This window comes from Aphelocoma coerulescens, chromosome 1, assembly GCF_041296385.1.
Source record: "Aphelocoma coerulescens isolate FSJ_1873_10779 chromosome 1, UR_Acoe_1.0, whole genome shotgun sequence".
Classification (NCBI taxonomy): domain Eukaryota; kingdom Metazoa; phylum Chordata; class Aves; order Passeriformes; family Corvidae; genus Aphelocoma; species Aphelocoma coerulescens.
Genome location: NC_091013.1, coordinates 80,879,189 through 80,906,053, shown reverse-complemented (window position 1 = coordinate 80,906,053; position 26,865 = coordinate 80,879,189). Strand labels below are relative to the sequence as shown.

Sequence of the window (26,865 nt, the reverse complement as noted above, 5' to 3'; positions counted from 1 at the left end):
AAGGAAACAGCATGGACCAGGGCTGGGACAGCTGGCAAGGGATGCCCTACAGCACTAAAGGTAGTCAAAAGGCCATGCCAAAGAAAGGGACATTTCCAAAACTCAGTCTCTTACTCTATTTTGGACCTGCTAGCAATATCATCCATGATCAATTCATTTTACACCTTAGATGAAATTCTAGTTCCCTGTGCTATCCACACATTTGTGTCAACAACTACTGCTACACAAAAATCCAGCTCAGAGGTTCTGGACTGCAGTCTGGAATCTGAGCTCACAAAAATCAGCAGCTCTCAAGGTTGTCTCATTCCAAGTCATTATTTTTGGCTTTCACAGGGCAGAAAAGTCATCAGGGGAGAGGGACACAACATGACATTGGTACCACTAAAGGACTTCTCAGGCAGGACACCAGGGATTTCTCTTGACCCTCACCCCTGAAATTAGTTGAGACTATTCAGGCTGAAATAGTCAATCAATTTCTTCTCTTTCTTACATGCCAACCCTGAGCCTAACCTTCCTGTTTGCCCTGACACTGACTGGGTTATAATCTCTCCTTCTGCCCACATCCCTTATGTACCTTATAGAAACCACACATGGAGGGACTGGGGTTATGGATGTATCCACTAACACCAGAGTTTCTCCATCTACTATACATCCAAATCTCTTTCCATCATCCCCTCCACCATGTGCGAACACATCGTCTGTCATTGCTGGGTACAGCAAAGGAATCTATAGTGCAACAGCCAAGCTCCTGTTTTATGCAGCCATTTTATGTGACTTTTCCCAAATTCTGTAGTTACTGCCACTTTCTTATGCTCTTTTTTTGACCTCTCATCTTCTTGATGACAAGCCAGTGCACCTTGTCATTCATAAAGCAAAACTCTTCAGGTCAAGAAATCTGTTTGTGAACTGCTACATAGCAGGCTTCTTAGCTGTTTGGTAAAAATAAGAATTCTCCTGGCCAGGCAGCAGTGGAGTAAATCAGGGCATATCCCGGGATTCACAGGAAAGGGCACTGCCTCACTGAATGACTACAGCTATTATTGGTAATTGTTTTTCAAGAATTCTCACATTAACATTGTATCGTGGCAAGCAATCTAACGACCTCTCGTTCCAACCATAAAAAGATACATAAAACAAATTTGCCAAAATGCATTCATGCACATCCTGAAATGAAGTATCAATCCATGGAATTGCTCTGAAAGGAGATAACTGACTAATATCCTTGTCAGTGGGTTCCCAGTACTCCCAGAGTTGTATAAGAGCCTATCACAGCCCCAAATGTTTTCTTCATGAAGGTCAACTGAACTATAGTGCATTTATGACCAGTCATTTTCTGTGTAGTTTCCAGATAAGTATTTGAACAGACCATGCATTTTTTCCTCAATTGGCTATTCTCAGCTAAAAAATTGTTTTAGAGATTCTGAGCAATAACATAGCCCTTGGGAGAAAAGCCTTTCTGCATTAGCCATCTGACTGACACCATGAATGATTACATCCAAGCACCAAATTTAATGAGATTTCTACAAAAATGAGTGACATCTGCATAACACTCGTGTCCTGGCTAACTGTCATACGTTTGTCATCACTGAGGCTTTTGTCCTTTATTAATCCACTTTCAAGAATGCCTGCTGTTGGAAATTGAAATGCTTTTTAGCAGTCACCCTGCAGACTGCAAGAGCACACATCTCCAAAAGCATAATGACACATTGTCATGCCTAGGAATGCATTTAAAACATTTAAAAAACATGAGAGAACTCTGACAACAAAATATATTGAGAATTTAGCTGGGGATGTATGCATAAATATTATTTTACATCCTTTAGTATAAGCAATGTCCATGTTCTTTTGTTATAATATAGTGGCTAGAAACTCTTTAACAATATTCAGAGTGCATAGGAGAAATATTGTCATAAAGGAAATGTACTAAAGTATTTCCCTATAATTTTGTTTGTGCTTGGGTCCATTATGGTCTAGGGCTCCGACCCACTAAAAGCATATGATTGTATCAAAACCCCAGCTTTCCTCTAAACTTTCCCTCATGGCTACAAATAAAAATTTCACTAATATTTTCCTACATCAACAGATAGCCTGAAACAGTAGAGGATGGAGATTGAAGAATCACCCTATTTTATTAAATTAGCCCCAGGACTTTCTGTTCTGAGACAAAGATCTGACCTGGCGCTCCCCAGCAAAGAACAGAAAGCACTCGGCAGGAAAGCAGGAGTGCAGAGAACATGTAGTACTGCCATGTTTCCTTCAAGGAAGAAAAGAGAGACCTTTCCACTGCAAATGAACTGGGACTCCAGAAGGCCAAGAGCTGCAAGGTATCCAATGGAAGGCACTTCCATCTTATTCCAGTCATTGTTTGCGGCTTGATGAAAGCCACTGACAGCAGCAAAGTCAAGCCTGGTGAGTGGGCAGAGCAAGGGAAGAGGAGAGATTCCCAGTAATGAAGCTGCTCATTGCCCATGAAAGTGGAAAACCTTGTTCCTCCTATGGCCCAGAGTCATATCCTGAGCTCCTGTGAAGACTGCAGTGTGTTGTGAAGACAATATTCTTCCATCATACATCCATAGCACTAAGGTTTACTGAATTGAATCTCCTGAATTTCAAACATTTGCTTCTCTTTCTTGCTGTTATTACTTCTAAATGCCATGTATTTCCAACACTTTAATGTCAATTGGTTGCTTGTAGATCATTGCCAAGCAAATAGAGACAAGGGACTACCTCTCTCATTTATAGGATTCAATGTTTCTTTCACTCTGAAGATACTGAGTCCAACAATTGCAAAATTCTGATCCTACTGCTGTCATAGTTCATGTAACCATGTTTTAGTTGAAGGCATATCAGAGGAAACATAAAGCTGTTTGCAGCTGCAAATGACAAAAAATCACAGTATATAAAAATACTTCTGTTAATGGGGTTTTTTAGCCTTTGATGTTCAGATAAATTTGTTTCTACTCTTGGACTAAGAAACCTAGCCAGTAAAAGATTTGATTGCATGAAATAGCACTAAAATATAAAAATGCTGAACCCTGTAGTGCAGAAACACTGCTGCAACTTCCTCTTCAAATGAAGGCACCAGATCCCTGTGTTTGCACCTTGATCTGCAGGTGCTGAGCTCTGACATTTCAGCAAGTGGGACCACACCACTCACCACAGCTCCAAGGAATGGAGGTTTTCAAAGGTCCTACTCCTCTACAGCTCGTGATATGTTCAAACAGCATTGGGCTCCACCAAAAGTGTACCAGCAATGGCTTTGTATTAATGAAGTTTTGTTTCCATCACCACTCTTCCTGCAGTTCCATTTTGGGAGGAAGTGTCCATTAGCACATCTCTGATTTCACAGTCCTCCATCTTTGTAGAAGCAGAAGCAAAACATCAGCCTTCAATAGCAAGAGGATGGAAAACAATTAGAAGGGCCTTGGATGACCAAAAAAAATACATATTTTCATAAAAATTTTAGCTATTAATAATATGAATATCTTATGGAAGTATCAAGTTCTCTCCTCCAGGACTTATATAAGCTTTTAAGTATAAGAAATCACAAGAAATAGGTTTGTTTTGCATGTGTACGTGACAGAGACACATATTTTCCCCAAAACATCTGCTAAAGACAGCTATGGAGGAGAACGCTGAACCAGAACAAACTTGCCTCCAATTTAGTTTGGAAAGTGTAAATGGACAATGTTTTCAAACACTAGCCATATCAATTATCAAGAATAATTAAATAAGAGAATTATGGGTGGGAGTGGGATGTCAGAGACACATTTTCTTTGCAAAGTCATGTTTGTTACCAGAGACCTCACTTATTGCCGCAGTCACATGGCCTATACAAATGCTGATAAGCATATTCTCATTTAGAGCAGCTAAATGGAAAAATTAATCCTCTATTTTTCAAATTAAGAAGTTTTCATGGGATTTTTTTGTTTGTTTTTAATGGTCCCCTTGTAATTTTCAGCTTTTGAAATATTTGGGTTTGGGTTTTTATTTTAGTTTTAGTGGCTTTCAACCAGACAGTGGGACTTCCAGCAGGAATCCAGGCAGGTTCTGTGAATGAGTGAATTTGAGAACAAGGATGAATGCTGTGTTCTTGATTCAGGTATTAGTAATATTACTGCTCTTCATGATGCACATTCTCCTGTGCTTCATTTTGCTTACTAGCTCTCTTTCCCGCTGACAAGCCTCATACAAAGAGAAGATGTGATTGTGACTGTTCAGTCTAGCCTGGATGCTTCTTTAAGTTCCTCTTTTTTTCCTCTAATTTTAGGTTCAGAACAATTATAATGGGGTTTTGCGGGTGTTTTTTAATCTGTTTCTATTTCTAGTTCTTCTGCTGTCACTCTGACAAGTTAATTGAGGTTCACTCACACAGCAGCTAATGAAAAGCAACAATCACAGCTTACCATCAGAAATCGTGGAAATGAGGTATCTCCATGATGTAGTACTGTGTATCTTAACTCTCATATTTCATGGATATTGAACTCCACTGGGTCCCCACAGAATGCATCTCCTGTGTTATTGCTGCACATCCACAATGATGGTGTAGTCTGTTTGATTATTCCACTTTATTTCTAGGTCCTCCTGGTCCCCCAGGGGTTGTAATAGTGGAGGAAATTACAGACACAACAGCAACACTCTCCTGGAGTCCTGGGGCAGACAATCACAGCCCTATCTCCCTCTACAACCTGCAAGCACGCAGTCCATTTTCTCTTGGCTGGCAGACCGTAAAAACAGGTGAGAAAAATTTTCAAACAGCACAAGTAGACTGTTCAAAACTCCTGATCATAACAGTAATAACCACTGGCAACTACAGGAACAGATACTCTTAAGAAAACAATGGCAAATTAAAAGCACTGATTTTTTTTTCTTTTTTTTATTCCTTTTGTGTTACTTAGCAACAGCTCTGAAAGGACAGCACAAAGACTCCTGCCATGATGCATCTGTGAATAAGCAGAAAGCTCTCCCCTAAATCCTTCAATCTGTGTCTTTTCAGGAATACTACAGTGCCAAAAACCTAGCTACGATTTCTGACATATTAGATCCTTGATGTCGGTCATTTCTAATGACCATGTTATATCACAAAGTCCGCTTTCTACTGAGATACTGCAGGTCAGCTTCATATTTCTGAGTGACCTGTACATTTCTTTCTCTCTGCAGTTCCAGATCTCATAAGTGGTGACATGGAGTCTGCTATGGCTGTGGAACTGAACCCTTGGGTGGAGTATGAGTTCAGAGTAGTAGCAACCAATAAAATTGGGACTGGAGACCCAAGTGCACCATCGCGAGTGATCAGAACCAATGAAGCAGGTAAGGAAAGGATAAAAAGGTTATTTTTACAGCACTATCAGAAACAAGAGCTGCTCTAATATAACAATAGACAGGATCTCTGTTCACTGGTACACATCTGTGTGTACAGTCATCTCTGTTCCAGGGTGATATTCTTTGCAGTGGAGAGACAGTTTTAGTTACAGGAATATTGTCTAACTTACAGAAACTTCAAATAAAACTATTCCTGGCTCTTCTAATCCATCTGAGCTGCCTTACTTTTCATCTTACACTTAAGCTATTCCTGCCTTCTCTCTGATAGACTTCTGCTGCTCTTAAATTAGGCTGCATCTCAATCTCTTCAAACAACTTCACCTAAGCCACGTCTTCCCCCATATTTTTCATAACTTCTCTCATGACAGTGCATGGAATTTTTTCAGCAAGATATGGAAGTCATAAAAAGCTGCTTAATTTAAAATACTTTGTATTGTAAGTGTTTCTATGTCCTGCACACTCTACTATGAACGGTTACTACCTTTTAATAAATTTCATTGTATTTCTAATTAGAATGATACTGTGGGAGACATGAAATCAAAACATCCTATTTGGGTCTCTTCAAAGTTACAATGGACTCATAAGATTTGGAATCATTGACAATAACTTGGGCAGAATGATGGGAGATAAAGAAGAACTAGGAATGGAGAAAACTACCTAGGTACTTAGAAAGACATATTTTAAGAAGCAGAAAAAGATAGAGATAGGATTCGGACGAAGCCTCAGATGAGAACTACATGTGAGAACACTTTCAGATTATTCTTCATTCTTTGTTACTTAGGATGCCTAGACAGATTACTTTGTGTTTTGATGTTTCGTCAGCTGAATAATTTTTAAGTAGCTTATTGCACCACTGTGGACACCTCATGCCTTCCTCCTCAGTGACCTCCCCACAGGCACTGGGAGCTGCTGTTAGGTCCCCACAAGGCCGTCTCTGGTCTGGGCTGAACAAGCCCAGCTTCCCCAGCCTCTCCTCACAAGGCAAGTTCTCCAGCCACTCCCCCACCCCAGTGGCCTCCCCCTGAATTTGTACTAGTTGATCAATGTTTTTCACATTGTGGCACTCAAAATTGGATGCTCTATTTCAGATGAAGTCTAACAAACCTATCTGCAGTTGTAATATTTATGTTTTTCTACTTTAAATAACTGTGTAGTTGCTAGCTGATACTAAATTTCACTGTACAATCACAGAACAGCACTGAGGTGATTTGATTCCCATTCGAAAGATGCTTCCTTTCAAACTCTCCCCCTCACCTTCAAGCTCTCCACAGTGTGAAACTCAATACCTTGATAGCAGAAGCTTCAAATGCTCCATATTTTGTTCCATTAAGAAAAGGAGGAAATGAAAATGAAATAAGAAGCACAAGGTACTTTCATCTGAAATTATTTAAAAAGAAACCTCCCTTTTATCACTACCATTATTCTTTCCTTAGTTTTGTACTGTATTTCATTGGCATTACAAATTCTTCTGGACCCTAATGTTTGAACAACTTTTCTATTCATTCGGATGATACATATCAGAAAGGACAAAAACATTCTGGAAAAAGTTTATCCTGTAATAGGTTGCACACCTGGTATTATGCTCTTTCAGACTGAGGAATATTTTCCCTTTTTTACAAGGATGTTTCAGTACTTTAATCAACCAGGTGTAGCTAAACCGTGAGATAAAGTTCTTCTGACAAACTGAAATTTGGAAATGTTAGATTTCATCCAGCTGTCATGTTTTTAAGCTCTTTCTTCTTCTTTCCCAATGTTCAACAAACTCTATTTGCTAAAACATATTCTTACAACTCAAGTGAAATTCTTCTTCATGCATATTCATTTTCACTATTCTTTACAACTTTACTGCTGTAAAAATAAATTGATAAATCATAATACTGATCAGCAAAAACAAAATTGTGGGAAAAGACAAAGTGTGCAGTGTGTAATGAATTTTCATCCAGTGCTTGGTATTCATTTCTGGGTAACATTCTGCTGTTATTGCTATCATAAAGAACAGAGTCTTTAACTCAAGAAACAATAATCTGAATTCCAGCACATGGGGCTTCTCCTGAAAAACAACACTGCAGCTAGTAATAATGCAGGTCTTCTTGAATAATAAATCAGTAACATATTCATTCAAATAGGAAAAAGACCATAACAGATTCTTACTTGCACTTTCATATTCCTAGGTAGGAATACCTTTTCTTCTACCAGTTACAGCTGCACAAATGTCATGTTAGAAAAGTGTGGTTTGTAGCACGGCATTGAAATCTAGACAGGTGCCAGTATTTCAAAGAAACAGGAGCTGAATTTATTCAGTGTGCCTGCCTAATAGGGCACAGCAGAAGTCTGTTGCTATTGCCCCAATTTCAAAAGACCTTTCTTCAAGAAAATGTTCAGTTTCCATTTCAGTTGCAAATGGTTTGGGGTTTTAGGGTGGGATGGCTAATAAAAAAGATGGATGCAGCCTCCATTTTTTATTCTATAGAGGAGGTGAGAAAAGTTAAGGAAAAACTTTACAAATTGTTAGAATCTGCACAGAGTTGTTAAATTGGAACAATAACACAATGGACCCTGCTTTAAATAAAGAACCAAATAAATAAAGAAACCCCTAACTGTTGCACATACAATTATTTGAGAAATGGCATACTGCTTATAATATGTTTGGTACTCTTGAAGTGTCAGAGCCTTCATGATCTGTTTCATTCAGGCAATCTGTTTTTCCTGAACTTCAGATATTCCTGAAGTTCAGAGCCTGTTGCCTCTGTGTTTTGAAAGGCCTTTCACTGATTTTGGGAATTATCACACTTGGTATAGTTTTCAGATGCCAAAGAGAGAGGAAACCAGTAATAGTTTTCATTGGCTTACAACAGTTTTCATATGGATTTTCAAATTAGCATACCATTGCCTATCTTAGTGAACCCATTGATCCATTATTTTTCACAATAACTCTATTACTGATTTTTTTTATCTGAAAGCTTCAAGAGAAACTGTCCATTAGCATGATGCCCAGTTCTAATATCTTAGTTCTCAATTCTTAAAGGACATTTATGTGAAAGAACATCGTATTTCAGAAAGAACATGGCATGAGCCTCTACTCATGACCCAGATAGAGTAACCTGGCTATTTTCACTGATGGTAGATGTGGCCCACAAGTGCAAACAGGCAGGTTGCCCCTGCACTGGGAGGAAATGCAGAAATATCCATCTCCTAGCTGAGAAAGTGACTGTGACACCTATTCAGGTAAGAGTTGAGATCCATCAGGCTGAATGGTAGCTGTGTAGACCACCCACAGAGGCAGCAAATGTGTGATTCTGGTTCCATTATTTTACACTTAAATGGAAATCTGCATCTGTAGTTTAATGGCACAAGAAAATTTGACTGGAGACTAAAGTCTTTTTTTTATCCCCACTCCTCACTTATTTTATCACTTCTTACCCAGGATAGTAACAATGCCTTATATTAGTCCATTATCTAAAAATACCTGTGAAAATAATAATTCAGATGGTGTAAGGAAACCGACAAAATAATAAGCAGGTTTCCACTTGCTTTATTTTTTTTTAATTAAACTCTAATCTTGTTACTTAGCTCATATTTAGTTAACATGATTGCTTTTCATTGCTACTTCCATTGGAACAGATAACACCACAATTTTCTGGCACATCTAGCTTACAGCCAGCTGCTGCATTTCTGTCAGTTCTAGCCTTGATACATATTTTACAGGTCCACAAGGTGCAAAGAGCCAATAACATGAATTTAAACATGTCTGGCATTCCACTAAGACAGTCAGGGCATTTGAAGCCTGGGGGCAAAGCATCAATTACATTATCTATTCATGGGGAAACATGGAGAGAGGGAAATTGGGTAGAATCAAAGTTTATCCTGCTAATCATGCATGCAAACTTGATTTTATGAGGTAACAATGGAATGCACTCTATTAGTAACAGACTGTACACTGGCTTTATTTTTAATAAGTCCTTATGTTCCATTAAGTTGCCCTTATTCTCAGAGCAAAACAAGAAATGTCTCTGTCCCAGGAAAAGTTACGCATTTTAGACTGGCTTTATTTTCAGGGTTTTTTTTGTTGTTGGGGGTACTGTTTTATTTATGATTTGTACAAAGGAAGTTCCAGATTTTCCCATAATCATAACTATTTTTGCACTAGGAAAAACAAAAATGGATAACCTGCTCTATCTGGGATATTTACAGATAATGGCATGGTCTACTAATGTCTTTGCAGAAAACATGCTTTTCCATGAAGAAAAACAAAAGGAGAAAGTAGTCTGTAATCATTGACTGGAAGCTACTTAGACATTGAATTGTAGGCTCAAACTAATATTGACAAGGAATCCAAATGTGTGTGTTAGTAGAAGATGTAACAGAAAAGCACCTGCATTTGTCCCTTAGCATGTAGGTATGGCACAGCATTCAGATTTCAGTGCTATAGGTGGTGATTTGGAGACTATTCAGGCAGAGTCCTGCAATCACATATGACCCTCTTGTCAGTGAATAGCACTGAATTCAATCTCCTACTTAATTATAAACATTAATAATACAGAGGAAATTAGAACAACATTTCAGATGCTGAGACCAGTAGAGGCATCCCTGTTTTCCAGTACTCAAATATGTGTGTCGTCCACTTCTGAGATGCTGGCATGTTGCACATTTCATTCCTGAACAAATGACATGTGACTTGTTATTCTGGGAGGGTGACAACTTGATGGCTGGTCTTTCACAGAGTAAAAGGGTTTTCACTTAACACCCCCCTGCTTCCTAGATGTGTACTGCAGGAGATAGATAGAGATACACACACACACAAATGCATAGCTATAGAAGGTGAATGGAAAGCAAGTGAGGAGGAAAAACTGAATGTGCTATAGCTTTGGTCTCACATGAAAGAAGTTCTGCCAAGCTGGTGACAAGCCCTCTTTCCTCCGCTCACACCTTTTCTACAGCTAAAAAGTGTTGCTTTTAAAACTACATAGGTACCTTAAGTTATAAAAAGCTTTAAAATAAGTAACAGCAACTGTACCTTGAGCAAAGGTACAAGTCATTTCTTAAGGACTAAAGCCAAGTCTAATTTTTCTCAAAAAAAACCTGTAGTAATATCAATATTTTCCTTAATTTTTCTTTGTTTGACAAAAGTTTCAGAATTTATACAAAAAATATCCATGTGGAAAATATCTTAAAGAATACAGGATTCAAGCGAATAATAAAGACCTTCTGAATTAAATATGGAATTGGGATTTGAGAATCTGGTCTCAATTGCTTATGAGAAAACTATATATTTGGGCAACTCAGGTAAGCATCTCTTAGTCTAAAAATACTAGGTTAGTAAGACTCTTCTCTTTGACTTCCTTTTCTCTCATTTATTCCCTGTTAAAGGATAGGGACTAAATCTAGATACAGATTTCTACTGCAATAATGCAATCAATTATACTTAATTGTAATAAATTATCATTTTGGCTGCTAAATAATTTTATTCTGCCCAAAAATTAAGACAGACTACAAAATTAAGAATCTGTATTTTCTCTTTGTAATAAACAAAACACACACAATTTAAATAAGCCACTAGACATTTCCTTGGGGAAAAAAAGCAAACAAACCAAAACAAAAACCAGAAAAAACACTTTAAAATTATTAACTATTCATTCAATAACATTTTTTAAAATTTATTTACAAGACTGGAATGTTAAAAAGAGCATGAACTGGCTTGCAAGTACTTTCAGCTTTTCCAGGTTTTGTGTGACATTTTCTTTTCCTTTTTATTAGGAAAGGAATCTAGATATTTTAAATCCTTTTTTTAGTTCTACTCATCGATGTAAAAGCACAGAGTGTAAAAGTGCTTTTAAACAAAAATGCTGATTTATTTTCTTTAGCAAATTAGAACAAAAATAATAGTTTTGGATTAAAATTAAAAATCTCTGTCAACTCAAGCTGAAATACTCTCTCTCATCTGTCTTTGTAGTTTTAATTTTTCTATTTTTAAAAACTGAAGCAAAGTAAAAATTATACATTTTTTCAAAATCAAATTGCTATGCTTCATTTTTTATAATGTCAAAATGAAATATTTAATAAGTATTAATATTTTGCCCAAAGTACCAAAAATCATTGAATCAGCTCATCTTTGCAGTCCACCATTTTCATTTAAAAATTTTTTTTAAAAATCTAAACTAAAAAAAAATCTCCACAGATAATCCATCAGCCATGCAGACTGAAAAGAAAGGAAGTTTTAAGATCTAATTAAATCACCCTAAAGCACAAAGCAATTTTTAAAATGTTGGACACGGTGGAAGTATGGAAGAAAATGAACATCTAGCCCACATATTTGTGATTTCATAGCTATGCTATTACCCACCATTTCAAAAACTGCTCCATTAAAATGTTTTACACTTAAATATAGGTTTAAAATATACAGGTGACACTGTCAGCACTTTTCAGCACTCTATAACCACTGTTCCCATACATAAAACCCTCAGTAACAGCAATTCCGTGTATATCTTTTGTCATAAATTAAAACTCTCAGCTTTTCATCCATATTCAGCTTGTAATGATAAGATATGCATGAATTATTAAACAATTGGCCACGGCTTCATGTGTAAGTTTATCCTTCCATATCACCTTTTCTTCCTTTATATCTGAAGTATCTTGTCAAATGCTTTGTAGGACTGCTGAAGGCTACATTCTCTGTACCTGCTCTTAGAGAAAATGTTAATGGGTTTTTTGCTTGTTTTAGAGGAGATAAGTTTTAATAGAGTTTAATTTGACTTTCATTTCCAGCATATCACAGTAATTTCACGAAAATGGAAAACATCCTGCTGTTTGCATTTGAATCAAGCTCCTGGCAGGTTCATTCCAAGATTTCTGTTTGTTTGCATTAAGTGGAGGTTTCAACATCAACCTGTGCCAGCATCCAACCTGTTTTTTACCATGAACTGCAGCTAGTCACCATGTCTTTCAGACACACTGTTCTTGGTGCTATTTGTTGTTCACATTACCAGAATGATGGAAAGACCTGCCTTTTAACTTCCAACTTTACCAGTGGCTAAGAAAAAAAAAAAAAAGGAAAGAAAGAAGATCCCAAAGAGCTTACAGTCCAAGGATAAAACAGGAGACAAGTGAGAACAGGTGGCAAAGGGGCTAATGAGAAGGTGTTGATCAGAATTAGACATATGATCCAGCTAAGCATAGTCACCATTTATGAACCTAAAGATCAGTTTTAAGCCAAGGAGTAATCTGGTTTCCAGCAGGTGACATTCTCTCATCTTGCAGTTCAATGAGATGTTGAAGACTAACACAGCAAAGAGCTGGGGTGTATTTATTCAGAAGAAACAATACCAAACTTCTCAGTTTTGAAAAAAGAGGTCTTAATGTCCTTGTTCCTCAGGCACACATACCCTGTTTCCAGGAGCCAAGTTTAGCCATCATATTTGTATATTTGGTGCAAGTGCAACTCTATGAGTGCCACTGCTGGGAATTAACAGCATAAAGATTGGGAAGTCATTAATTGCTTGGCAATAAACTTAGGCCATGAGTGAGTAAATTCAGATATAACACTGATGTAAAGGTGGTGCTGCTGAAAGCATGGCTGATGTACAGCCTTAGTGCCTGGCAAAAATGTTTTCTTTTAATAGTTTTCTTCACTTAATAGTTACTCATTTCAAACTGTCTCCTTCTAACTGTGTACACTGTGCTTTGCTGCAGTGCAGAGGAAATTTATTCTTTTGACACATTTATTCTTTTAATGGTTATTCATTTGAAAGAGTTTCACTGTGTGCGTGTACATTTTAGTTTGGTGCAAAAGAAATTCATCGTTTTGACAGTTTTATTCTTTTAACGTTTATTCATTTAAATAGGGCCACAGTCTGCAATGTTGTTAACAAGAAAACTCTAGAAAGAGGATGCTGCAGGTTAAATAAGTCCATCATGTTGGATGCTTCAAAGGAGTACAGCATACTCTCTAATTTCTAATGTGGCAGGCACCTACATAAAAACTTCATTTGTCTCTGTAATTTACCCAAAAATACCTCAGAAAGTCAAGAGAAAAATGTGTGCTAAAAAAGGTTTAAATATCTCCATTAGAGATGGCATCATAATTTTTGGATGTTAATTAGCTGTCAGATGAGTCTTCATCTGCATCTTTCGTGCTAGAACATTCGGCACAGTGTTAGAACATTGATTGTATTCTTTCCATTCCTTTTTTAAAGCCAGAGGGAAATTCTGTTTCTGAAAGAAAAAATTCATTACGTCTTTGCCATGTCAAAGGGAGGGAGGGAGGGAAGGCGGGAAGGAAGGCAGGAAGGCAGGTACGAAGGCAGGTACGAAGGCAGGTGGGGAGGGAGGGAGGGAGGGAGGGAGGGAGGAAGGAAGGAAGGAAGGAAGGAAGGAAGGAAGGAAGGAAGGAAGGAAGGAAGGAAGGAAGGAAGGAAGGAAGGAAGGAAGGAAGGAAGGAAGGAAGGAAGGAAGGAAGGAAGGAAGGAAGTTGAAGACACCATGTTTGCCAGATGAACGCAGGTTTATTGAGAGAAACACACTAGAAATCTCCCCTATCAGTCTGCTAAGAACCACAGATAAAAGGTCACCTGCCTCATTTCAAACAGTATAAATCAGAATCAATCCATACACTTTGTAGGGTTGCATCATTTATGAGGAAAAGTAGAACCGGGCTCATGTTCTTTATAGGGGAGCTCAGGGTTCAAAAAGTGACTACACAAATGAATTCTGAAGTCTTAGGTGGGCTGACAGGATCTAATAAAAACTGCATTTCCAGTGACTTAAGCTATCAGTGACCAACAGAGGAAACAAAGAGGATGGTTTACATTTATTTAAATGCATTTTATTTTGTATAGTTCAAAGGCACAGTGTTACTCAGTAAATAAGATAAACAGCATGCAATAAGGCCTAAACACTTAAAGTCTCACAGTACATTTCTCCCAATGACCTATGTACTGCTGTAAAGCAGAAAAGAAAAAGTTTATATCTTAGGACATATTTAATCAAATACAGAATGCAAGTGTTACCTCCTCACAGTAAATAAACTCAAGACATTGGCCATTTGAGGAGTTTCATTAGAGGTACTAAACAAGGTAAAAGAAATTATACAATTCCAAAGGAACAATTTACATTTCTGGTTTTTCAAAATATGATAATCCAAATCAAAATGGTGATGATAGTTATAATTTACTTTAAAGAATTTCATCAGCTGCTCATGTTTATTAAACTATAATTATGAGCTCAATTTTTCGAGAACTGTGGGTAATACTGCTTCCAGCATTTTTTAGGAAACAATGAGGGATGTTTAAGGTTGGTTGGTTTAAAATTTCTGAAAATTGGCTCCCTGGTAGAGCAGTGAAAAATAGATTTACAGTAATTAAAACATTCTAAATCACTAACTACCTGAAAAACAATAGAGACATTACTAATTATGTCCTAAGATTTCACCTGAAATCTGAAATATGTCAGATTTCCTGGCATTTCAAGTTGTTTGCTAAAAAATGACAAACATTAACAAGATCATTCCTGTTTTATCTCTTATGTGACCTGTACATTGAAATTTTTACCAATCTGCAGAAGACCTCATGCTTAAGCAATTTTGTATTCCAATATTATTTTTATTCTCAGCATATTCTTTGAGTTTTCTAGCTTGTGTGTGCAATTCTCTGAAATGAAGCTTGAGCAAATCTTCTTTACTACAGAGTGCTATGTTTTTACTTCTGTTCTGATTTAACAGCCTCATGTCTTCTGCAGAAACTTATTACTGTGGGGAAAACTTCAATAACTTGGATATTCTGGTTTGTTTTGTTTTTCCTTTTTGCACACAGTTCCAAAGACACCTCCAGCTAATGTAAGTGGCAGAAGTGGAAGGCGACATGAATTAGTAATAGCATGGGAGGTAAGGGACTTTTCTGTTTACAGGTTTTGTTTAATGTTAACTTCTTTGAGGACAAAGTAAAGAGCACTCTACTGGGTTTTCCTTACAACAAATCTTGTCAACACATGAACACAAAACACTGCTCTTAAATATGTTCTAGAATTTCAAAGTACTGTTCATTTTCATGAGGTTTGAGAAGACATTACGGCACCCCCTCCAAAGTTCTACTAATTCATCAGGCTTTTCTTCCTGATCTACTGCTTGGGTTTATTTGATTTTTCTGGAACTTATGTAAACACCAGATGAAATAATAGCTAAGAGAAGAGAAGAAAAGCCATGTAAAATTTTTTAAACTTCAATTAAGAAATAATTATTTTTAATTGTTGAATAAAAATATGAAACTAAAGAGACTATTGAGAACATATTTGTGGTGCAAGATGCAACACAGACATATGGTCATGCCAGTGGGCAGTTGGAGGAGTGGGAGTTGCTTTCTCTGCTAATCATAAAAAACAGTACAACAGAGACTTTTCTTAAGGAGTTTTAAAAACTTCTAGATTCATCATAAACAGTTTCAGATTCATAAAAATTCATATATACACACACAGACATATATGCATGCCAATTTGAGGAGCAATTCAGATAGTAAGAGACACACCAAATTCTACTTGTTTCAACTGGCAAATTTAAGGATGTCTAAAGAGACTGCCTTCTGTTGGCACATCTGCCTTTTTCAACACCAGCTACCAAAGACAGCTGAGACAGAGCTGACTTCAGTTTGCTTTATACTCTATAAGGGTAAATATCAACATCTCACTTACGAGGAGAGAATTTGCTGAATCCCGAACAAAAATAGCAGGTGGCTAGAACTGTATCTGATGTGAACAGACCTAACCCCAGTCCCTAATAAGATACATTAGTACGTGATATTCTTATTAAGTGTCTTTGTAGCATTTTGAAGGTGACTGGGCTGGGGCACTACTGGAGAGTGTTGTAACTCCCACTCTGTCAAGGGCCAAAGTTTTCTTCCAAAAGAAACCAGAGCCCCAGGGGTGAGACGAGGTTACAAAGTCTGTCTTAATTTTGCATCTTCATGATTTTTTTTTTTTTTCTGGGATGTGCAGTGCACAGCTTCAGAAGGATGGGTAGAAAATTTTGTCTGCAAGTGGAGTGCCAGGTGATGAGACATTCACTTGAAATGTGGAGGGGAGAGGATTCAGTGCTGGCTGTGCCCGGGCTCTGATTCATATGTCCATTAGCTGTATATCTATGATGGACATTTCAAGAGAGGCAGTTTAGACACCCATTTTTTGACATTTCCCATAGATTTAATATGCAGACAGCTGTTAAATATAACCTAATCCCTAAACTAGTCCATTGACTTCATGAAAAATGTACAATACTGTTAATTTACTAATTAGCATGAAAAGTTCCATTCATTGAGTTAGACATGTAAGTTTTAGCTTTTGCAGTGCACAGACTCTAAAACAGATAAATCCCTTTTCTAACTGCCTGCTAATGTCAGATGAGACACAATTTAAGTGGCTAATTTCACAGGTGCTCTGAGGAAGGAAAAGCAAATGAGTTTTTTTCAACCAAAAAAAAAGTGAAAAACTTTTTGAGAATTGGAACAACTTAGATTTATTACATTGCATCTTAAGCCTTAAGTTGAACCCTGGGCTTAAATCTCTAAGATTTAACACCTCATTTGGAACAGAATTTAGACAGGCTGGCACCTAAAACCCAAAGGAATCCCACAATAGTACATATCATGCATATCATGTTACTATCAATATATTGCTCTATATTTTTAACAAGGCCACTGCTAGGGGCTATTCCACCTAAAGATAACTGGTTAAAGCATTAAGCAAAATGTGGGATATATAAAACAAAACATTTTTCTGAGCACAGGAGCTCATTCAGTCCTAGGACAATGACCCAAGTATGGCAATTAGTTGAGGAAACTCTCTTAGAATGTTTCTCTTTGGAAGCTATTGTCATTATGAGGACAGGTACAGTAAGTAAAATCCTATAATACAACTGTGACTTTTTTCTAAATTAGTAAAACAGTTTCTGATCATAAGTATGTTTCTGAACTTAATTTTTCAGCCAGTGTCAGAAGAGTTTCAGAGTGGAGAAGGATTCGGATATATTGTAGCCTTCAGACCCAATGGAACGCGTGGTTGGAAGGAAAAAATGGTGACATCTTCAGATGCCTCAAAATTCATCTACAGAGATGAAAGTGTGCCACCTCTGACTCCTTTTGAGGTGAAAGTTGGTGTTTACAACAACAAAGGAGATGGTCCCTTTAGCCCTATTGTGGTCATCTGCTCGGCTGAAGGAGGTCAGTTCAACATGAAGTTAAATTGCATATTGTGAACAATATTGTCTTTCATATATATAATGCATGCTCTTATAACACTCTTTTTAAATCTTAAATTAAAAATTTCTCTGCAGAAGTGCTAAATAAAAACAGGTTTTGCAGAGAAGGAAGGGAACTAATTTGCCAAGCTTACCTAGGAAGCAAATGACAAAGTTTAGGAATAGACTTCAAGCCACATCAGTCACAATCAAAAAAAAAAAAAAAAAAAAAAAAAAAATTAAAGAAAAAGAAAAAAGAAAAAAAAATAACACCAGCCTTATTTTCATGAAAGTTCATCCTTAATATGAAATCATTAGCCTTAACTTTAGACAGAGTTTCTCTAACACTGAGCAAAGAAAGAATGCTATTTTCTAATGTTTCTGAGATTCATGATCCTGTTTTTGATGGGTTAATCAGACAACAGCTCAAAGACTAAATAAATTCACTTTTGAACGTTCATTTCCTGGTTAATGCATTCTAAAAGTGCACAGAAACAAATTTTGTTCCAATTTTTATTTCATTTGTAGAAAAGTTCTGACTTTGCATTAATGTCCCAGTCTTCAATGTGAATTATAGGAATGGCTCTCAACAACAAATGAAAAATATTTCTAGAAAATTTTTATTGAGAATTGATAAAAATTCTAAACAGTATTTTTTGGGGCAGAAAAGAACCAAACAAAAACAACCAACAAGCACTAATTTGGACTAGTAAAAGAAGTTGTTCTGTTTTAACAGGACCCAGAGTATGGAAAAAAAGAGGCATGCACAAAAAAGGCAAATAAATGCTATCCACAAGAATATTTTGAGCAGCTCCATTACTGAAATTCATAAACTTCAGTGTTTCTTTACTGTACTATCTTGAGTTATTCCACTGTCTCCTATTAAAGAGAATAAAATAAGCAGAGTCCTAGTGCAGATGAGAGGAATTTCATACTCTCTCTATGAAAAAGCAGTGTGAAGATAATAATATTTCATGTGAAGCTGGAAAACATTAAGTGTTATTTCATATTAGCCCACAATAAATTTATAATTTTGGAACCATGATGTAGCAGACACTGTCTACTACTATTCTCTCACAGTAATTAGAGGCGTTGGAGCTGCTGTTTTTGCTAAAAGCAGTTCCAGTAATTAGGTTTTGTTCCACTTTTTGAATCAGGATTACCAAATAGTCATATTTTTATAAAAACAATTTCATTTTAAACTGTAAAAATTGCACAGTACAACTTGAAAATGGTACATTTGAATTCCCTGATCCTCAATGAAAATTGATACTGTGAGGCCAATGATGATGTTTTTAGTTTTTAATAATTTCATCCTCTAAGCAGAAAGTTCATTGCAAATAAAGTTTTGCAAAGGAAGGGAGACAGACACTTTACTTTAATTTTTTTTTAGTAGCAAAAGATATTTTAACAAAAGCTGAGTGCTGAATTGTAATAATGCATCCTTATACCTTTGCTTGTTATTTGAACAAGACTGGAAATAGAATAATTAGTAATATATAAACAATTTTTTCCTATCAGTCCTTTAATAAAATGAACTTTAAAATATGAACTTTACAAATGGTCTTAATAGAATATTAAAATTAACTTTCTCTAGAAACCAACTTTTCTGATTTTAATTCAGTAACTTGAAAGTACCTATCTATTATAGCTTTGCTAATTCGGTCTCTGTGTGTGTCTGTACATTAGACTTGTCTTTTGTAAGAGGAATTCTATGGGCATAAATATTTTGCAAGACTTATATTTCAGGAAAACTATGGGATGCTGTGACATTAGAGTACAAAATTAATTTATAAAAATATTTCCTCCAGAAAAACCCAAGGTAATATACTGAGAATTTAAAGGAGTAATGAAACAGTTTATTACAGCTAAATTCTGGGCAATATGAAGATTGAGGACAATAGACATTGCAGTTTGCTATGAAAATGGGGTACTGCTTTTGAAAGAGGTATGGATTGTCATGCTAAAGGAGCTAAACAACTGAAGGCACAGTTTTTCAAGGATTTCTATTAAAGAGTAGATATTAAATAACGATTGACAGTACAATATATTATGGTGCTAGGGCTGGTCCAGCAAACCCTTTGCTTACTTGCTTTTTATCACATATTCAATTCACTGCCCAGCAAACATCCAGAAAAAGCAATAGGACAATATTATTAAAAATTATGGCTTTATGTTACATATTGCAAGTTTTCCCTCATCTAGAAATGGATCTACTATTGTTTAATGGTGTAACAAATTTGTCTAAGGAAGTCTAAAACATGTTGACTCTGCTAAGCACACTGAAAAATACAAAGAGTTTTCACAGGACAGATTCTGAACCATGAAGAAATCCCATATTTATTAAGAATGAATGCATCTCCTTTTTCTGTATGACTGTGACAGCATACTGTGGGCTTTCTGATTCACATTCAGAGCCCTTTTGTGGTGCCTCTGAGTTGTTCTTAAACAAGAAACTTGGCAGGTGATGTTGAGTAAGGTGTTCCCTCAGTGAACACAACAGACTGCCCTCTGATTACATAAAGCGATAGAGTCTCAGGCAAAAGGCTTAAAACATTGCCTTCTGAGTAAAAGAACTCCAAAAATTTGACTATTTGACCAAAACACTGAACACTTTTTCAGAAGTAAATAGAGTGGCTAATATTTTTCTGTCTTAAGTCAGATCATATAATAGAATCGTAGAATGATTTGTGTTGGAAGGGATCTTAGATATCATCAAGCTTTAACACACTTTGCTGTGGGCAGAGAACCTTCCACTAGACCAAGTTGCTTAAAGTCCCATCCAGCCTGGCCTTGAACACTTTCAGGGATGGGGCATTCACAACTTCTCTGGGCAACTTGTTCCAGGGTCTCCCTACCCTCACAGCAATTAATTTCTAACAACTAATCTAAATCTCTCCTCTTTTAGTTTAAATCCATTCCCCCTTGTCCTGTTACTCTGTTTATCTGCCTGTGTAAAAATCTCTGCCTTTTTTATAAGCTTCCTTTAAGTACTGTAAGACTACTAGAAAGGCTCGCTGGGGCCTTCTCTTCTCCAGGCTGAACAACCCCAACTCTCTCAGCCTGTCTTCATAGGAGAGGTGTTCCAGCCCTCTGAACAACTTCATGTCCCTCCTCTGGACCTGCTTTAACAGGTCCACATCTTTCCTGTGCTGAGGCCCCAGAGCTGGATGCAGCACTGCAGGTGGGGTCTCACCAGAGCAGAGCAGAGGGACAGAATCCCCTCCCTGGCCCTGCTGCCCACTTTGCTTTGGATGCAGCCCAGGATGTGGCTGGCTTTATGGGCTGCAAGTGCACATTGCTGGCTCATATACAGCTTTTCATCCATGAGAACTCACCTTCTTCTCTTCAGGGCTGCTCTCAATTAGTTCTTCTCCCAGTCCGTATTTGTGCTTGAGAAGACAGAATTATACCAATGGTTGGTGAAGCATCAATGATAGTGGTGACCCAAAGTTGAAGAGGCAAGAAAAGTCTAACTGGTTATAGATACTTTCAGACCTTTTTCCTCCCTAACCAGTATTTTGACTTCTTAAAAATCATCACCAAAATATAGCTCATGGGAAAGACTGTCCAGGAGCTAAAAGTGCAGATGAATGTAATGGAAAAATAGAGAATAGTATGGAGAATCAGTTAAAAAGGTTGTACAAAACTAGACATTTAACCCATGGAAATAAACAAGCAAGTACATGTGTGACTCTGGAAAAGGTGGCTTAATGCAGTAGTAAAGTTTGAAGGAGGAGCCTTTCCCAGAAACCTTAGGAAAGGAAAAAAAAGCAAGTAATCAAAGAGAAAAGAAAAAAATAGAGGTCACATGTAGGGATGTAAAAAAAAAAGGATTATGAGAGCCAGGAAGCAGTTCTGAAGAGGGAATGAAGACGATGCTCAGAAGATGAAGGATAGAAAAAAGATGCACAATTACTTCAATAAGAAGGCAGAGCAGAAGGACACAGTAGACATTTCCATCACCAGGGAAGGACAAGCCCGAACCTTAAATGAAGAAAAACTTTAATAACAGCAAGAGACATGAGACCACATGGAGAGCACCACAAATCAGGCTACCTGCCAAGAGAAAGGTTGCAGTGTGCAGGCCTGAGGCTGAAAAGGATTATGAACAGAACAGAGAGAAATCTTCTGACCATACTTTCTGTCAGGAAAATAAGGTATCAGATTCATGCTAGAACACACTGAAACAGCACTGAGTTTCAGTGCAGGTACAGATGATTTTTATCCACAGAAGAAAAAAAATTGTAAAGGCACTAGACACTGAAAATAAAGCAATGAACAAAAGCAATGTTATCACTGTTACAACATAAACATTTATGCATTCTTTTTTATTTATGACTGCATTCCACTTAAATACTGAGGTGCTAAGCATTCCAAGGTTACTAATACAATATTTCAGTATCAGGGAAAACCATATGCAATCTCTATGTGTGGCTTTAATTCACTGGAAAATGAAAACTGGGAAAATCACAAATATAGAAATGGAGAAGGAAATAAGAGTGTGAAGGTATGATGGCAAGAAGATGGAAAAGGCTGTGCTGATAACAGTGATGACCAGGCTGACTCTCTTTAACAGGCATGGCTAGACAAAGTATGAGCTACACAGGAAAGACAAAACAAAAGTAAGATGTCATAACATGCTGATGATGTGATAATGCATCAGGAAATACAAAACCAGTGTTTGGATAAAACAGAATAACCTTGGGTTCCACGTAATTTTGGAAAAGGGCAATTAAAAGAGCTGAAAGTGAAGCTAGAGGTCAGTTGCTGATTATACTGATCAATTGGGATGCTGAGAAATTGTTGATATATACTACAGAATGCTGTTATTTATGGGAGAATTTAGCTGTTCAGAGTAGTTTGGATAGTAAAAACTAATTAGTAAGGACTAATGACCTTGTGTTCTGGCTGTGCTAATTAGCAGATTCTTTATCCAGTACTGACTGAGAAGAAATAACAGTACAATAGCCTTGTTGTGATGAATAATTAAGACACTATAGAAAAGCTGATAATAACAAATAACAGTGGAACACATCATCGTTAAAAAGCAGGAAATTATTTTATTAACTGGAATTAACAGTTGAAACTAAAAATAGAAGTGTTTTGGAATGTTCCTAAGCCAAAGGTGTAACAGATATTTGAAGTTTTTACTGCAAGAAATGGTACGTTTCTGAGACAGAACATTACATCTGAGGATCTATAGATATACCCTCTAAAGATATTCAGAATAAGTAAGAACAATATATAATACAGTCCAAGTAAAGGAAAGGATAAAAATAACACAAGTACAGACAAAAAGTAAGTTTAGTTTTTTAAAAGTTAGGAAAGTCTATAAGGCATGAAAAACTGAAGTAAATAAGACATTGATATTATAAATAATCAAGGAATGGACAACAATAATGAAAATCTTCATTTATTTTAAATAAATAAGATTATATAGACAGGATAGCTAGTAAGAATGTGAAAGTGAAATTTTTTACATATGTAGTGAAAACATCTGGTATTGTCAATTGTCAGAAATTCAATCTCTTCCAAATTAAACAATGCAGAATTTTCTATTCAAATGTACCATAAATAAAATTTAACCTGTTTTTCCACACATGGAGATGGGGTAGAACTTACACATAAAAAGACTCAAATGTTTTAATTTGCATCAGGGCATTATTCTGATAAAACTGTCACAACCTGGGGCAGCCCAAATTTCCCAGAGTCAACATGGACGATGCCAACAGTGTGATGCTACAGATAGCTGTATCTCCATGCCCAGGATGGTGCCTGGTCTCTCTGTCCCTATTTAGTTTGCAAGTATAGATGCAGCCTAAAACCACAAGGATAAATATGAATTAGAGTACTCTACAGTATGGAAATATAAAAGAATTAAATATAGAATATAAAAGAAATAAAAAGAATTAAATATAGAATATAAAAGAAATAAAGAATATAAAAGAAAATAGAAATAAACTTCTGGAAGAAAGAAGGAACCCAAATGGTTTCAAGATGAGTTAGGTCTTTTATAAAGGGTTTTTTTTGTTAATGATTTTCTCAATGGCTGATACAGGATCAGTTCTGTTCATTTCAGTACCTAATTTCTCCTTCAGGCACCTGACAGAATTATCATCACAACAATTGAAAGATCTATAATTTTGATAAACAGAGTAGTGAATACTACTAAAAACTTCTGTATAGAAAATAGAAAGCCCTGAGCAGTACAGGTTAAAGCCTGAAGACTCTCATACTCACTGTTCAAAACCTCCTAAGGGACTCCAGATGCAGTTCTGTAATACATACAAGATGCAATGATACTGCACAGAGCTCTTGTTCTTGCTTTGTATGGATTTGTGGTAATTCATCGAGCCAATGGAGATCCAAAGCTCTCAGCTATTTGAAAGGCAAAGGACCATACAAAAGCCTTTGCAATTTTTTTCCTCCATATTTAGAAAAATAAATTACTAATTTCTTTTCATTGAGAGGAATTAATATGCAATTACACACTTTTGAATACAGCCTCAATGTCTTTAATTAAAATCTTAAATTTATGAAGTGAAATCCTGTGATTCATTTCATAGCTAAAGCTGAACTACTTGGGGTTTAGGTGAACCCAAAAACTAATAAATTGGCAGATTAGCTGTAAACTACTGAGGGTTATTTCCTGATTCTACTAGATGATCTGTCTGGAGAGATCCTGTGAAAGCCCAGCTAGAGCTGTCTCAAATGATTTTTTAAGAAATGAAATCACAGTCCTGACATACAGGAATGTATTAAGCACTCCTCTGATCAATGGCACTAGCCCCATGGGAAGGCAGATGTGCCATCAATATAATGGGCACATCCCTCCTCAAGTGCTGAGGGTATCTCTGTCTGCCATGCCACTTGATGGAAACGAACCATTCGTATTCATGAAGGTGGCAACACCCCTCTGGTAAAGTCTTCATGGAATAAGGCAGCTCCTTATTCCCAGGTGACACTCTGCTGTGCAACAAATCTGGGTTATTCCATAGGGAAGGGAAAGCCACAGCAGGATGTACACTGTGAGAAAGTGGGCAGGAGAGCATCATTACAGGAGAAGGCTTCAGAAGTTCTACCCAACAAGTAAGAGTATTTCAGCACTAAATCAAAAATGTTCAGGGCAGAGGTCTTCTCTGCTACCTAATTCCAACACTTTTCTAATTTTTGTGTGTTTTAAAGTCCTCTGCAAAGGCACTGGTCAGAGAGAAGGAGAAAATATAAAGGACTTGTGGAAAAGTGAGAAGTCTGAAGGCCTGTCCTGGAAAGAGTAATCTTGTTTCTGCTATTGTGGAAACTGGGTATCTTTTCCCTTTGAGCATAAGATTCTGGAGGAAGTTTTATATCCTGATGGCAGCCATTTCACTGCAAATCTGGTGGAGTCCCCCATTTCTCAGGAATGGAAAAAGTTCACTGAAGACTCTCTGATTTGGAATATAGTCTGTGTGGCTATTTCTAGCAATGAAGGAAATGCTACCACTTTCTTTACCTACAGTTGACAAAAGAGGGATGAATTATCCTGATTTTCCTTCTGATTTATCTCTTGTGGGTTTTTCCACAGAGAGGCATTATCACAGAAATAGATCCTGGCTGAAATCCCAAAATCTCAACTATGAAGAACTGCCTGCAGTCATAATGCAATTGCTCAGAGTGAGGTTCTTAGCTTCAAATAAGAGCTCAAGTTTTGAATAAGGCTACTTTGTAAAAATCTTTTTTGAAATCAAAGAACTGAACAGATATGAAGTGATTGGTTGAGTAGTCCTGGCTGAGGAGCTGTTCCACAGAAGAATTAAAACAACATAAATTTCAGTAGGCTCTTGGACTTGTTTTTGAAGGTAGATGATGTGGAAATCCTTAAGGATGAATATTTCAGAAAAACAGATCAGTTTACAGTCATAAATAGGTAAAACACACTGAGGGCTGGTAACTGATTCTTCTTTCTTTACTTTCCAGTGTCAAAATTCAGGATTTCCTCACTGAACATTAGATCAGTGCAATTAGTGTAAATGCATGTTCTTGCCATTTTACAGCCATCCCAAAGACCTATGTATTGATCATGTTTCTTTAAAGTGTGATTGCAGCACAGGGAAAGACAATGTTTCATGGACATTGTGCACATGAGAATTTATTGTACTGCATCTTTAATTCAAACAGGGAATATTAAAGGGACTATTAAAGATCCTGGCCCTTTTGCTTTTTTCAAGTATGACCTTAGGTAGACACCTATAGGTCTAGTGTAATGACAAGATCTGAAGAAAATAATATGATTATAACATCAGTGACCATAACAAGAAAAGCTAATGAACCTATCAAACTTATCATTAATTTCAGACACAGAGAATAAAGCATGACATTGGAGTGAACCACAGACTGTATTATATCACCAGAAATTATATGGTCCTCATCATATCTGAATCAATAAAAAATGCTATTTAGTCTCCAAAAACTTTCAGACAGTCATAATGTATCTTATCCCCAAATATATAATTTCTGTTGTTCTGCTGAACACTATTCTCAGTGCCTAATATCAGTGAAACTGCAATGAATTATTTCTGAATATGCGAGAAATACATTTTCTTCACATAAAAAAAATCCAAACTATTTCCACTCCATTTGTTGAAAATGATTTTTAAAAACATCAGAAAATATTCTGTGTTTCTATTCAAGCAATATACAAACCACTCCTAGTGAGTGCTATGAAGAGGAAATGATACCTGCATTTATAGCAAATGTAAAGTCTGCCAACCAACATTTTGTGTACATCTCAAATTATTTATCCCACTGCAATCTTTTCTGACAACAAGGTAATTGCTTCAATAATACAAAAACTAGAAAATAGCTTTTGCCACACAAATCTTAGTAGTACATAAAGTAGAAAGCAGGATATAACCGTTGAACAGAAAGTCATATTACGAGCAATATATTTCTTCATAGTGCAATTCTTTCAGTATTGAATTTAAAAGATCATTTCTCTTATTCCTGAACATATTTTTTTTATTCTTTATTACTTAAAAAGTTCCAAACATATTTTATACTTATTAGTAATACTCATTGTTGGCAAACACCACTTTGGATCACATAAGAATTACTTCTTTTCTTCAGATGTAAATAAAAAAAGAGATCAAAAAAGAGTAACAAACATTGAAAGTCAGATATCAAAAAGGATGAAAAATTTGTATGAGCCATGTCAAAAATATGTATAGGGCAACAGTGCAGGAACAATGGCTGCAATATGATCAGAGAAAGGAGGGTAGCTAATGAGTCCACACTGATATTAGGTATCTTACATATCAGGTGGTTTGATCACTGAGAAAAATATATCA

The 26,865-nt window shown here is 36.5% G+C and overlaps 1 protein-coding gene across 1 annotated transcript in view; it reads left to right on the top strand.

Annotated features, from left to right (window-relative positions):
* CNTN5 (contactin 5) overlaps positions 1–26,865 on the top strand; it is a 238,480-nt gene that overhangs the window by 198,073 nt on the left and 13,542 nt on the right. Inside the window, exons 15-18 of the mRNA XM_069027648.1 lie at positions 4,579–4,737; positions 5,161–5,310; positions 15,126–15,196; positions 17,285–17,519. Coding sequence (XP_068883749.1) covers positions 4,579–4,737; positions 5,161–5,310; positions 15,126–15,196; positions 17,285–17,519 — 615 coding nt within the window. The remainder of the gene's footprint in view (positions 1–4,578; positions 4,738–5,160; positions 5,311–15,125; positions 15,197–17,284; positions 17,520–26,865) is intronic.